General features: G+C 40.5%; 1 protein-coding gene across 2 annotated transcripts in view; it reads right to left on the bottom strand.

The window, feature by feature from the left end:
- Positions 1-6,320: 6,320 nt before the first annotated feature.
- The window catches only part of LOC141394092 (uncharacterized), a 142,926-nt gene continuing 135,925 nt past the window's right edge, over positions 6,321-13,321 (bottom strand). For both annotated transcript variants that reach the window (XM_073967939.1, XM_073967940.1), the window contains exon 3: positions 6,321-7,983. In XM_073967939.1, the coding sequence (XP_073824040.1) occupies positions 6,944-7,981 (1,038 nt within the window). In that variant the 5' untranslated portion in view covers positions 7,982-7,983 and the 3' untranslated portion in view covers positions 6,321-6,943. The remainder of the gene's footprint in view (positions 7,984-13,321) is intronic.

Raw genomic sequence — 13,321 nt, 5'->3', positions numbered from 1 at the left:
TGAGCCCTACAAAGTGTAGATTAGGCATCGGCAATTATGATCGACGATGTTGGTAACTAGCTGATATATATTTAAAAAAATACGACTCCAGTTGTTTAAAAAAGATCTTATTATACTATAATGAAATTCTGTCTTCATCTCATTCTTGCTAGACATCTATACCATAGACCAGCGTCGCCCAAGAATATCCATCAATGTTTTAGTATGTGTGTATGTGTGAGTGAAGAAAACAACAACCACATGATGTTTATTGTTTGTTTTCATTCACTTACACTGTAAGTGAGACAACTCAGTGGGCCCCCTCACTATACTGTCTTTGCAAAGAAGCGCGTCTAATAAAAGACTAATAAAAGTATAAACAGAGAAATTGTAAGGTGCTTGTTTTTGTATGTGTCGCCTCTACGAAACTGGGCAGCGTATTCACTCAATTGTACAATGTTTTGGGGTAAATTGAAATATTTTTGTTTTTCTGAATATTTTTATATGAGGATGTAGATGCGACCAAGGTTACCCACATATTGTCGTTTACCAGAATAAATGGTTTAAAATTGTATAGTTATTTTCATTTTCACACTTAGTGGGAGAATTTAGGTGAGAGTTTTTCTTTGTCTATTCCTTTCTTAGTCTATGTCTTTAAATTAAATACCATCATATTGGATTTATTCTGTGGCGTCAAAGTAATGCTTACACGCATAACGGATTGACACACATAATTAGAACGTGTTATATCTTCGAGACATTAAGATCGGTGATTTTTTGTTGAACTAAACCTATAATAACCCCATCACATTCTTAATATTAGAAATCCATATTCGTCCTTACCATGTCAAAATAAATTTTGTAGCAATTATGTTTACTATTCTTCTAGCTGAAATCTATTGTTTAAATATGATTTCATTAAATCGTTTGGTTAATTGAAACCGTTTTAATAGCCTAAATTCCATGATTTAATTTGCATCAAACAGACCATCAAACAATTTAATTACCCGGCTTATTTCCATTCATTAGAGATTTTTCGGTCGGCATTCATTCCCACCCATAGCATAGCTGATTGAAATGAATCTTTATTAATGTCAACAAAGCATTATTATTCACCTATTTACAATAATTTTCACCTGAGAATGAAATAGAAAGAAAAATTAATGAAAACGATAGTAGAAGAACGAAAACGATAGTAAAAGAAGGTCCTACTTTCTGTGCTTTTGCATAAATTTGGGTCAGACGCAAAAAAACTTTTAGCTGTTTTCTAATGAAGCAAGCTCATTAATATCTCGCTATTATGGTCTTTAGTACAAAAATCTTTGTATGAACTTAAATATTTTGCTAGTATTTTAATAATGATATATTTTTCATGAAAAATGAAAAACGCCCGTTGAAATATGTTAATTACACCTCAAATCGTACCATTTATCAAATGTTTACTACATTTGCGACTTTTTAAAGAATGCTTAAAAGATGGCCGAGCTAAGCCACCTTTCCTAGTCGGCATAGAGTTAAACCGTCGGTTAATTCAATAAGTGTGGTTTGTGGAGTTGGCGGCATTATTGGGTCGTATACATGGGCGGACGGACACATGGTCGACTTGTCTCCAGTATAAGTTACTTAAAGCAAAGAAATTGTAAGGAGTGTAATTTTTATAACAAGAAGCTCCAGGGGCAAAAAATGGCACCTCTGACTGAAGAGCGAATTCGATTCAGTAGTCCAGTCACCAATACGGGTATAGACTTCGCAGGGCCGTTCGATTTAAAAAGTTTCACTAGAATGTGTCTTTGTATGTATTTCTACAAACGTGATACATTTGGAGGCGGTATCGGATTTGTCTACTTAGCACATCATATGGGAGGACTATGGGAGGCGGGAGTTAAAAGTTTTGAAGAATTTTCCACTCTACTTGCCACAATTGAAGCTTGTCTTAACTGCTTAACCAATTTTCCTGAAAATTTCAGATAATCTACTGGGAGGACCCGTGGTGAAAATAGGGTATATATTTTGCCGAATTTCGGAGGGGGCAGGGTACCTCCCCCATGCCTTACCTTTTTAAGAACTCTATTTTAACAAAACTGACGAACGTATCGGAGAGAAAATTAATTTTCGAGACAATGGTTGTTGTGTCTCTGACCCTAGGTACTGGTTTGGGGCCCAAAGACCCGACCACGTCCACTTTTTTAAATAGCTTATATATCAAAAGCGGCTTAACCGATTTTCCTGAAAATTTCAGATAATCTACTGGGAGGACCCGTGGTGAAAATAGGGTATATATTTTGTTGAATTTCGGAGGGGACGGGGTACCTACCCCATGCCCTACATTTTTAAAAACTCTATTTTAACAAAACTGACGAACGTATCGCTGCATACGTGATACGTTTAACTATATTGACGTCGTTGTATAGCAGATACAGCTCGTGTTTCATGCGATGTCGATATTAACCTTCAATGCAGATTGTGCCATTGTGCACTGCCATGTCTGCTTGCGCAAGTACCCAGGCTTCGGAGCCATACATCAGCACGGGTAGTATCAGTGTTTTGCAGAGCGTTATTTTTGTTTGACGAGATGTGGCTTTGTTTTTAAACTGCTTACTTAAACCAAAGTAACATCTGTTGGCCAATACAATTCTTCTTTTTATTTCACAACTGATGTGGTTTGTTGTGTTTACGGAGGTGCCGAGGTAGACGAAGTCTTTTACTACCTCAAAATTATAGGAACCAACTTCCCCAGTTGGTCCGAGCTCAATGGACGCATTGCGCGTCGACACCATAATCTTGGTCTTCTCTCGCCGTTTACCGCCAGACCCACTTTAGCAGATTCTCCTTCGACCTTCATAAAGGTATCAGTTACTTCCTTTAGTGATCGTCCCATGATGTCTATGTCATCAACATAAGTAAGTAACATGTGGCTATTGGTGTAGATTGTGTTGTGATGTTGAGGAGATCACACGAAAGGCTTTCTCCTTGCCTGAAACCTCTTTTGGTACAGAACTCTTCAGAGAGGTTCTTTCCTATTTTAACTGAGGATCTCGTGTCAGTTAAAGTCATTTTACCAAGCCGGATGAGCTTTGCGGGGTACCAAATTCAGACATGGCTTGGAATGGCCTTTGGACGCAGCGGGCTGTTGAAGGCTGCTGTATAATCGACAAAAAGGTGGTAGGTGTCGATCGCAGGGTAAATATCTGGTCAATGGTGGACTTGCCAGGTCAAAAGCCGCATTGGTATGGCCAATGGTCAATTATATCGTTGACCATTGGCTTTAGTCGTTCGCACAATATCCCTGACACGGTCTTGTAGGCAATAGGGAGTAGACTTATGCCCCTATAATTACAGAATACAGTCTTATCTCCTTTCTTGTGGACGGGGCAGAGGATACTCAGGTTCCAATCGTCGGGTACTCTTTCTTCCAGCCAGATGGTGCTAACTAGCAGATGAATACACCTTATCAGCGTGTCGCCTCCGGTTTTGAACAGCTCGGCTGGTAGGCCATCGGCTCCTGCTGCCTTATTATTCTTCAGCCGATTTATTGCTGTCTTTACCTCATCTTGGGTGGACGGTATACATTCAATACCATCTTCTGGGATTGGATCTGTGGTATCTTCGTCGACTTCGCTACTATTGGATACCACCAGTTTAGAAAAGTGCTCTTTCCATATCCTTAGCACACTATCTGTATAAGTTACCCGATAAGCTGCTGGTCTCTACAGGAGGATGTGCCTGTACCATCAAACTGATGGATGCTTGACTCTTTGGTAGAATTTTCGGACTTCAATCTGGTTCCTGTACATCTATAGTTTTTCACATTCCCTATTTTCCATCTCCCTCCTTTTCCTGCGGAAAAGACGTTTCTTCTCTCTCTTTTTCTCCCGATACCTCTCTCGTGCGCTACGCTTTGCTATGGATTGTAAAGTAGCCCTATATGCCGCATTTTTCTCTTCGGTAGCAGCACGACACTCCTGATCATACCATGGATTCCTTGGTGGAGGTCTCTGGTATCCAAGTATGGATTTTGCGGCTGTTTGCATGGAGTGGGCAATACTTTGCCATTGCGCTGATATGTTATCGGGATGAGCAGTGCTTTGATTAAGCAATTGGGCTAGTTGAGTGGAATATGCTGTGGCTATCTGTTGTGATTGCAGCTTACCGATGTCTAACTTTCGTGTTGTGTCTGTTCGTACTTTGTTTGCTACGTTGAAGGTACGCACCCGGACCTTTGCTGCAACAAGGTAGTGGTCCGAGTCAATGTTTGCTCCTCGGAACGTACGCACATCCAAGACGCTCGATGAATATCTTCCATCTATCACAACGTGATCAATTTGAATTCTTGTTTTCTGATCTGGAGACAGCCAGGTGCCCATGTGGATTTCGAGATATTGAAATCTGGTGCTGCTAACTACCATGTTTTTTGCCGCTGCGATATCTATCAGCCTCATACCATTGTCAGATGTTTCACTGTGGAGACTGAATTTTTCGACTGTTGGGCCAAAGATATTTTCCTTTCCAAATTTGGCATTAAAATCGCCTAGAATAATTTCAATGTCATGGGCAGGACAACGGTCATATGTTTCTTCTAAGCGCTCATAAAATATATCTTTGGTCAGTTCGTCCTGGTCTTCAGTGGGAGCATGAGCGCAAATAAAGCTGATGTTGAAGAATTTTGCTTTTATTCGAATTGTAGCAAGTCTTTTATTCACTGGTGTGAAGCTGGGGACCAGGAGTTTTAACCTCCGACCAACTACAAATGTTTATTATAGAATTAATAAAATTCCAAGACACATTTATCACCCAGCAAAATGTCGCAATCATGAAAAAGAATGCGGAACGCTATGAAACTGGGATAGTGGTGTAGGGTATGAAATGCCATCTGACTATGGCGCTTTCTTGCTGGTTTTATGGTTAAAAATGTCGTTACAAGGTACTCGCATATTAGAAAAGACATTAAAGCATGTGACATTGACGTAAGTCAAAGAGTTCGGACACTACACACATGCTAATAAATGAATATTTATAACTAAAATAATGCAACACACTTTTACAGTAATAAATTTTCTATATATTGGTAATATATTCTTCTATAAAAATTGTATTTTTATGGGTATTTGAAAACAACAATAAGCAACATCATCATATTTTTTACACACACCACATCAGGATTTTTGGAAGTGCTATTGAGCACTTTATGAAGCGAGCTGTTACATGGAGTAAAAGTTTAATGTTTTCTTGCTGTGAATGTTAGCTGCTGTCGTTTTGTAATAAATCTGTATTTATTGAAAAATCTATGAATCAACATTTATCTAGATTAAATAAACATAGAAGAATTTTAAACAATTTATCTGTTATATAAAGATTTTGTTCATTCAGAATATCTTTATAAGCGTAGATTTATGTTTATGCTTATGATTTAAAAATTCTTAAATATCATATCTAATGAAAATTTTTATATGTATATCTGGGTAACTTATTTTTTCTTAGTTGTAAAAAAATCACCATTTGTCATTGTGATTATCTTTATATTCGAAATATGTACCGTGAGTGTACAAGTAGATTCTTCTTAAATTTATTTTGCCAGGATTTTTAAAGAATAACTAACAATAATAAATGCCGCTTTTGTGAAATGTTATGAATGCTTTAAGCAAAGAACTTCAACATAGAAAGAATATTTTACAAAGGCACAAAAGCACATTGCTATACATATTACTATAAGCAATGGTATTTTGATAAATGAACAACACGTTTATACAATGTGTTTCTGTGCTAAATGGGATGGAAGTTCGTGTTTTTTTGTTTTATCTTCACAATGATTTTTATTGTTGTGCATGGCTCCTCTAATGCATCAACTACAGAAAAGAACGTTGTCAAAACAACACATTTACATGAAGAAAAACAAATAGAGTTCGAAAGCGTGGTTGGTGGTTTTGTGTGGCTATGTCTTTAGATGACATTTCACAACTATGACTTCATGCTTTTGCTTTACAAATACATGAATCTCTTTATGTTTTAGGTGCATTACGCCACAATGTGGATAGCATATTATAATTATAATTCCGTTTTGCCCAAAAATGCATGTAAAACCGCGAAATATTCATCTTAGCCATTAAAAGTTGTAATGACACTCTAGGCTGATCATCACGAAATTTAATATTTTTGTCGGGGAAATCGAATAGAAACCTATGGTGGGTGATTTGGACCAAAAACATAATCTTTATGTGATTTCTTAGCTCCTCAATAGGTTGCAATAATAGCCCGTTCGACGCAAAATGTGAAATAAGGTAAGTGTTGGCGTGATACCAGTGTAGACGAATCCCAAAAAGAAAAGAAATAAAACAAATGTGGTGTATGTAATTTGTATAGATATAAGTTTTTTCAATTCTTTATTGGTAAGTAATGTGTTTCAAGGAAACAAACTTTACCTTTATGACGTGTGTTGTTAACGAAAGCGAAATAACAAGTGACGTCGCCAATGTGCATAATAGCGCTAACAAGGTCGAGATCAACAACGACGAACGCAGCATTGGAAAGCGCCCCTCTGCATCCGAACTAAGCGAATGTGACTTTTAGGAGAGAGTGTGGGAAAGAATGAATATTCTCTCCCATCATCCGAACTAAGCGAATATGGCTCCTAAAAGTAAGGCAGAGAAGATTTCCCCATTGTGCTCGAAGGAGCGGCCAATTAATGTGGTTATAATTGTAATGCTGCGGAAGGGGAGGACAATGTATCGAACAGATACAGTGACGTAATCAATGTATCGAACTTATACATTTGCCGCCCACCTTGACGTGCTATCAGCAAGGCAACAGGGTTAGACTAATTCGCAAGCAAAACTTAAAACTATAGTTAGTAATTATGTAGGTGAAGATATAGATACAGTAATTCAGTTTCATTGAGCAGTTTTGGTTTCGATTAATTCATTTTATTGAGTTCAAATTTATTTTATAATTCTGGTTTTGTTTTTACAATTTAGGGGTATACAGCACCCGAAATGACCCAGCCGAACGACGTGTATTGGGCGGTGGGTAACCCAGGTTGAGCCATAACCCGGGACGGGATAATAATTTTGGAGTAAATTTCCGGCCCCAACACCAAAGCCACAGCACGAGATTTAAAGAATTCGGGGTCCGCCAATGGGAGCCCCACAAAAGAATCGGCGATCGATGGTGGTATAGAAAGCGGGGGGGTTCGTCCACAATCCAATTTTGCAACTTGAGCCGTCATATATTGTCGCTGGGTAGAGTCATAACACGACGTGACCATAATGTCGCAATAACGTGCGCCATCCACCGACGAAACTGGCCAATTTAGGTGTGAGACCAAAGTCTCACAAATTCGGCTGACACCCGAACATGGATCGATCAGCGCGCGGACTAGCATGCTGCCGTTTTGGAAACAAATACGGACAACAGCTGTGGGTGCCAGAGTGACTAATCGCGTAATTGGTAGTGGTGGAATGGGTCTCGCAGCAGGAGATTCGACGGAAGGACGAACGACGGTTGTAGGCGGATTAGGACGCTTGTTTGCACGACGACTACGATTAGTAGGTTGGCTCGGGGTGCGTTCGCGGGAGTGCAGCAAACTATGATGCGGCTCTCGACAAAAATGACACAATTGAGCCAATGGACATCCCGACGATGTATGGTTGGACTGGAGACAGTTATGACAATACCCATGAGATATCACGAATCGCAACCGTTTATGATGTGACATCTTCTTGAATTTAAAACACTTATATAGAGGATGTGGTAAGGAGCATAAGCGACAGGACATTGGGTTTGGTTGAGATGGCCTAGAATCGACCTTAGTTTGTGTTGATGAAGTTGTTGGCCGAGGAGGAGCTACGCTTTCCGCACCTGACGAACCTGGAGCCCTCCGGTCAGAGGCTGCTACAACCTCGTCAATTTTAGAAATAAGCAACTCCTTCTCAACCTCTCCATCTGACATCATGTCTTCATCCTCTTCTGGCAAGACGACGACTGGGAAGATATCCGCAGATGAAGCCATTCCTATACAAACAAAGATTTATATGACAACGAATGAAAGTGTATAGTTATTCATGGTCGATTACAACTATCTTCGTGACTGGTCGCCGAACAATGCCTTGTTCCGTCCGGAGATCTACAACCCGAACGTGACCATCCGTTCCAGGATGGATTTCAACGACGCGTCCTAGCTTCCACGAAGTAGGGGGTAATTGCTCATGACGGAGCACAACCAGATCGTTAATTTGAAGATCGCGCTGAGGATGTTTCCATTTATATCGTTTGTGTAATTCTACTAAATATTCCTCTTTCCAACGAATGCAAAATTGATGTGTGAGAGCCTTTAGTTTACGATATCGATTGACCAAACTAAGAGGGGAATCGACTAGTACTTCTTCAGGTGGCGAAAGAAGAGGAGCGCCGATGAGAAAATGACCTGGAGTAAGTGCTACGGCATCCGTTTGATTATCATTTATAGGACAAAGGGGTCGGGAATTTAAACAAGCCTCGATGCGAACTAGAACAGTTGAAAGCTCTTCAAACGTATACTTAAACGTTTTTGCATGTCGGCGAAAATGTTTTTTAAAACTTTTGACTGCAGCTTCCCACAGACCTCCCATATGGGGAGCACCCGCTGGGATGAACTGCCAAGAAATCTCTTGAAAACCTGGAGAAGAACAGACTTTTTCCCGACCTTCCTTAATGAATGTTTTGAAGTTACTTTCAATTTCACGAGATGCGCCGACAAAATTAGTCCCATTATCGGAAAACACTGTCTTAGGGCAACCACGACGACCAATAAACCTATAGAAGGCTGCCAGAAAAGACGCAGAAGATAGGTCAGTAGTGGCTTCTAAGTGAACTGCTTTAGTGGAAAAGCAGACGAAGACACATACATAACCTTTGGTGATTCGACACGCTCTACCCGTAAATGACTTCATATCAAAGGGACCCGCGAAGTCAACTCCTGTAGTGTGAAAAGGGCGAGTGACTACAGTTCGCTCCTGAGGGAGAGCAGCCATGATTTGATTACATGACCGCTTCTTCTCAAGGATACACGTTTTACAACGATTGATGACACACCGAACAAGATTTTTTAGGCGAGGAACCCAATATTCGATACGGAGTATACGGAGCATCATCTGATTTCCACCATGTATGGAAATGGCGTGAACGAATTCTGCAAGCAGGCGGGCAAATCTACAAGAATATGGCAATATTATGGGATGGCGCTCAGTGTATGACAGTGTTGGGGACTTTGCTAAACGGCCATTAAGGCGCATGACACCGTCTTGATCCAAACGAGGGTTGAGGGGAAGAAGGGAACTTTTAGAAGGCAAAGAAGACTGCTCCATTAAACATTTGTACTCTTCAGCAAAGTGGACTTTTTGAGCGAGAATAGCTAGACGGAGTTTAACCGCTTTAATCTCGGATGTTTCTAAAGCAATGGAAGTGAATGTTCTACGACTTTGAGAATTTGGGCGACAATTATTGTAGAATCTGAAAACATAAGACAATACTCTCAAAGCTCTTCCAAGTGACGAAAATCTATCCAGAATGTCTTGATAAGAATTGAAGAAGGAGAAATGACTTCTGACTGGACGCATTTCCAAATCAGTATCGATTGACGTGGTGTCATTTATTCTCCATTGCGAGGAATCTAACAATAACCACTCAGGACCATGCCACCAAAGGGAAGAATTAGCTAGGTCTTGAGGTGAAACACCACGACTTCCCAAATCAGCCGGGTTATCTTCGGATCTGACATGATACCATTGACCATTTCCTATATTTTCTTGAATTCGACTAACTCTGTTAGCTACGAAAGTTGTCCAACTAGAAGGGGTTTTACGAAGCCAGGAAAGAACAATAGTGGAATCGGTCCAACAACAAACTCTATTAATAGGGATATGAATCTCATTTACGACGGACTTGAGTAGTTCGGAGGCTAAGGTTGCTCCACACAGCTCAAGACGAGGCAAGGAGACCGATTTTATGGGTGCAACCTTGGTTTTTGATGTTAAAAGATGCACATTAACTTGACCGAGTGGAGACTGAGTGCGCAAATAAACTACCCCCGCATATGCCTTTTCCGAGGCATCAGAAAAGAGGTGTAACTCAGTTAGGCCTTCTGGACAATATTGAACCCATCGAGGGATACTAATTGAATTAACAGACAAGTAATTTGCGATAAAAGACTCCCAAGAGGTTTTTGTATTGGTAGGAAGATAGTCATCCCAATCTATCTTGTCTAACCAAACTTGCTGCATAATGATCTTTGCAACAACAATTACAGGCGAAAGCCAACCTACGGGATCAAAAAGTTTTGCTATACATGACAAGAGTTCCCGTTTGGAATATTGAGACCTTTTAGGAAGGGGGTCTACCTCGAAAAAGAATGAATCGGAATGTGCATTCCAGCGAATTCCTAAGGGTTTGGAACTACTGGATTCTACGAATGAAAGGACCTGGGCATCAACGAGTTCGTTAGGTGAAAAACGAGATAAAATGGACTTGTGATTTGATGTCCACTTCCTCAGTTCAAACTTTGCAGTGGCTAAAGCATCAACAAGCTGATCACGATATGATAATGCAGTGTGAATATCGTGAGCGCCAGCGAGTACGTCGTCTACGTACATACAGTTGCGCAGAATATGCGCGCGAGAGGAAAATCGGACTGAGTGTCCTGGGCTAACTGAAGAAGAGTACGAATGGCTAGGAAGGGCGCGCAGTTTACCCCAAATGTGACCGTTTGCAACTCATAATCTTGGATAGGGTCTGAAGGAGAAGATCTAAACAAAATTCTTTGAAATGGTGAATGTTTGGGATCAACACGAATTTGGCGATACATCTGAGTGATATCGCAATTGAAGACAAATTTGAATAAACGCCATCGCAAAATTAAGAGAACTAAATCTGCTTGAAGAGTTGGCCCAACATGGAGAAGGTCATTTAAGCTAACACCATTTGACGTTTTATTTGAAGCGTTGAACACTACGCGAAGTTTTGTGGTCGGTTTTTCAGGATGGATAACAGGGTGATGTGGAAGGTAGCAAGAGAGAGAATTATAAGGTTGAGGGGGCTGAACTGGACACATATGTCCCAACGACAAGTATTCTTGCAAAACCTGATCATAAACTGTTTTGACTGAAGGCCTTCTAAGAAGCGAATTTTCCGACCGACAAAACTGTTTTAAGACGTTACTACGAGAGTCCCCCAGTTGCAATGTTTGCGGAAACTCGGATTTAAAGGGAAGCGTTACTACGTAACGACCCTCCGAATCTCGCACGGTCGTGGCACGATAATACTTCTCGCAAAACATGTCCGATGGTGAAGGATGCTTCAATCTGGGTACTTCTTCGAGTTCCCAGAACCGGAGTAGTGTTTTGTCGAGAGATTCTTCCTCAGCTATATCCAACACAGTCGTAAAGACCTGGACTGAGGAAGAATTGGGCTAACAATGAACCCCCAATGTTGCGTTTCGTCCCTTCCCGCAAAATCTGTGGATACAAATCTGCCCCCAACAATAAATCAACAGGCCTAGAATCGAAAAGATGAGAATCTGCTAAACGAAGATTAGGCAAACAAGAAGTGATGTTTGAACTGAGGGAAAATGACGGAAGGTTACCCGATATTTTACAAAGCACAAACGCACAAGTTTCGACAACTAAAGAGGAATCGAAACGAGAACCTAGGCGAAGCGCACAATTTTTCTTCGAAGTAGCATATGCGGAACCATTAACGCCTGAAACCGTAGCAGCTACGGATTGAGTGGGCAATTTAAGGCGCTTTTGCAGAGATTCGGTAATAAACGAAGTCTCTGAGCCGGGATCGATAAGAGCCCGGGCAGGATACGAAACTCCTAGGTGAATAATGTTAACCATGGCTGTACCCAACAAGACATTTCGATTTTGGGATGCATGGAACGAGTTACTATTCATAACTGTAGGATTAGCGCCAGTGGAAGTGGAAGCGACATTTGCATCTAGTGGTTGAGGATTGGTATGGGTAAGCGAGGGAAGAGATGTCTGTGGTCTAGAGGAAGTAGTTGAAGTGGGCCTATGCAACATAGTATGATGGCGACCTTTGCAAATGTTACAATTGTGGGTACTAGAGCAGTCTTTGACTGAATGTCCCACTGAAAGACAGTTTAAACAACAACCCTGCTTTTTAGCAGTCTCAAATCTCTTTTCAAAGGAAAGTGCTCTAAATTTAGGACAGGTGCGCAGTGAATGGGACTCTTTTTTACAAAGAATACAGAAAGATTTAGATTTGTTGTTGGCCGAAGAAGTAGCTAAGTTAGATATAACTTTACTTTTCGGCATTGAATTAGAAGAGGAACCTCTCATGTCTCTCAAGCAGGCTAATGTTTGGATTCTTTCTGTTAGAAATTTGTCCAACTCATCCCACGAGGATAAACAAGATTTGTCTCTAATACTCTGTTCCCACAACGTTGCAGTTAATTTAGGCAGACGCTGTTGGCAAATGAAGACTAAAATTGGATCCCAGTGATCCGTGGCTACATCATAGACTGACATAGCAGAAATACAACTATTGATTCCCCGCTGTAGGGTTTTTAAGTTGGAACTTGTCTCAGTTTCGAACACTGGAAGGTCGAATAGCAGCTTAAGATGGTTGTGAACCAGAATGCGTTTATTATCATAAGTGTCTTTTAACGACTTCCAAGCTAAAGCGAAACTCCTATGGGTGAGTGGAAACTTGGCAACGATTTCCCTAGCCTCACCTTTTGTTTTTTGCACCAAGTGACAAAGCCTCTCAATGTCACTTAAACCAGTGTTATTAATAAACATTGCCGAGAAAAGATCCCGGAATGTGGGCCACGATAAAAAGTCACCATGGAAAACCTCAATGTCGCAAGGTGGTAACTTGAGATTATGCATATTATTGGAAACGTATGGTGGTAGACTCCAATTACCAATGGAAATGTCCGAAGGGTTCTGAAAATCTAGATGAACAGGAGTGGACAAATGTGGAGAAATCGAATTATTTATAGACATATTGCCACCATTAGAAGCAGGTGGTTGACTAATGTTAGGCCTATTAGACCCACGAATCGAAGAATTGAGTTGTTGACTATTTTGAGATGGACGGTTTTGCGGAGTACTAATAAGCAATGACGATGGGGAAGCAGGGGGAGACTTTACTGATTTAAGCTCCTCCAGTTTTTCATTTATAGTCGACAAACAAAGGACATAGCTTTCGCAAGTAGCTTGATACTTTGCGTCGGCTGAGGAAATGTCTTCAGAATTCGTACCTTCAACAGACATAAGATGATCCAAATACCTATCATAAGTATCCTTCACTTTCTTCCACAAATCCTTGAGTTCCGTGTTACGAATCT

The sequence above is a fragment of the Musca autumnalis genome, unplaced genomic scaffold (assembly GCF_047663935.1).
Source record: "Musca autumnalis isolate F117 unplaced genomic scaffold, ASM4766393v1 scaffold_2, whole genome shotgun sequence".
Classification (NCBI taxonomy): Eukaryota; Metazoa; Arthropoda; class Insecta; order Diptera; family Muscidae; genus Musca; species Musca autumnalis.
This window is presented reverse-complemented; position numbering and strand designations above follow the sequence as displayed.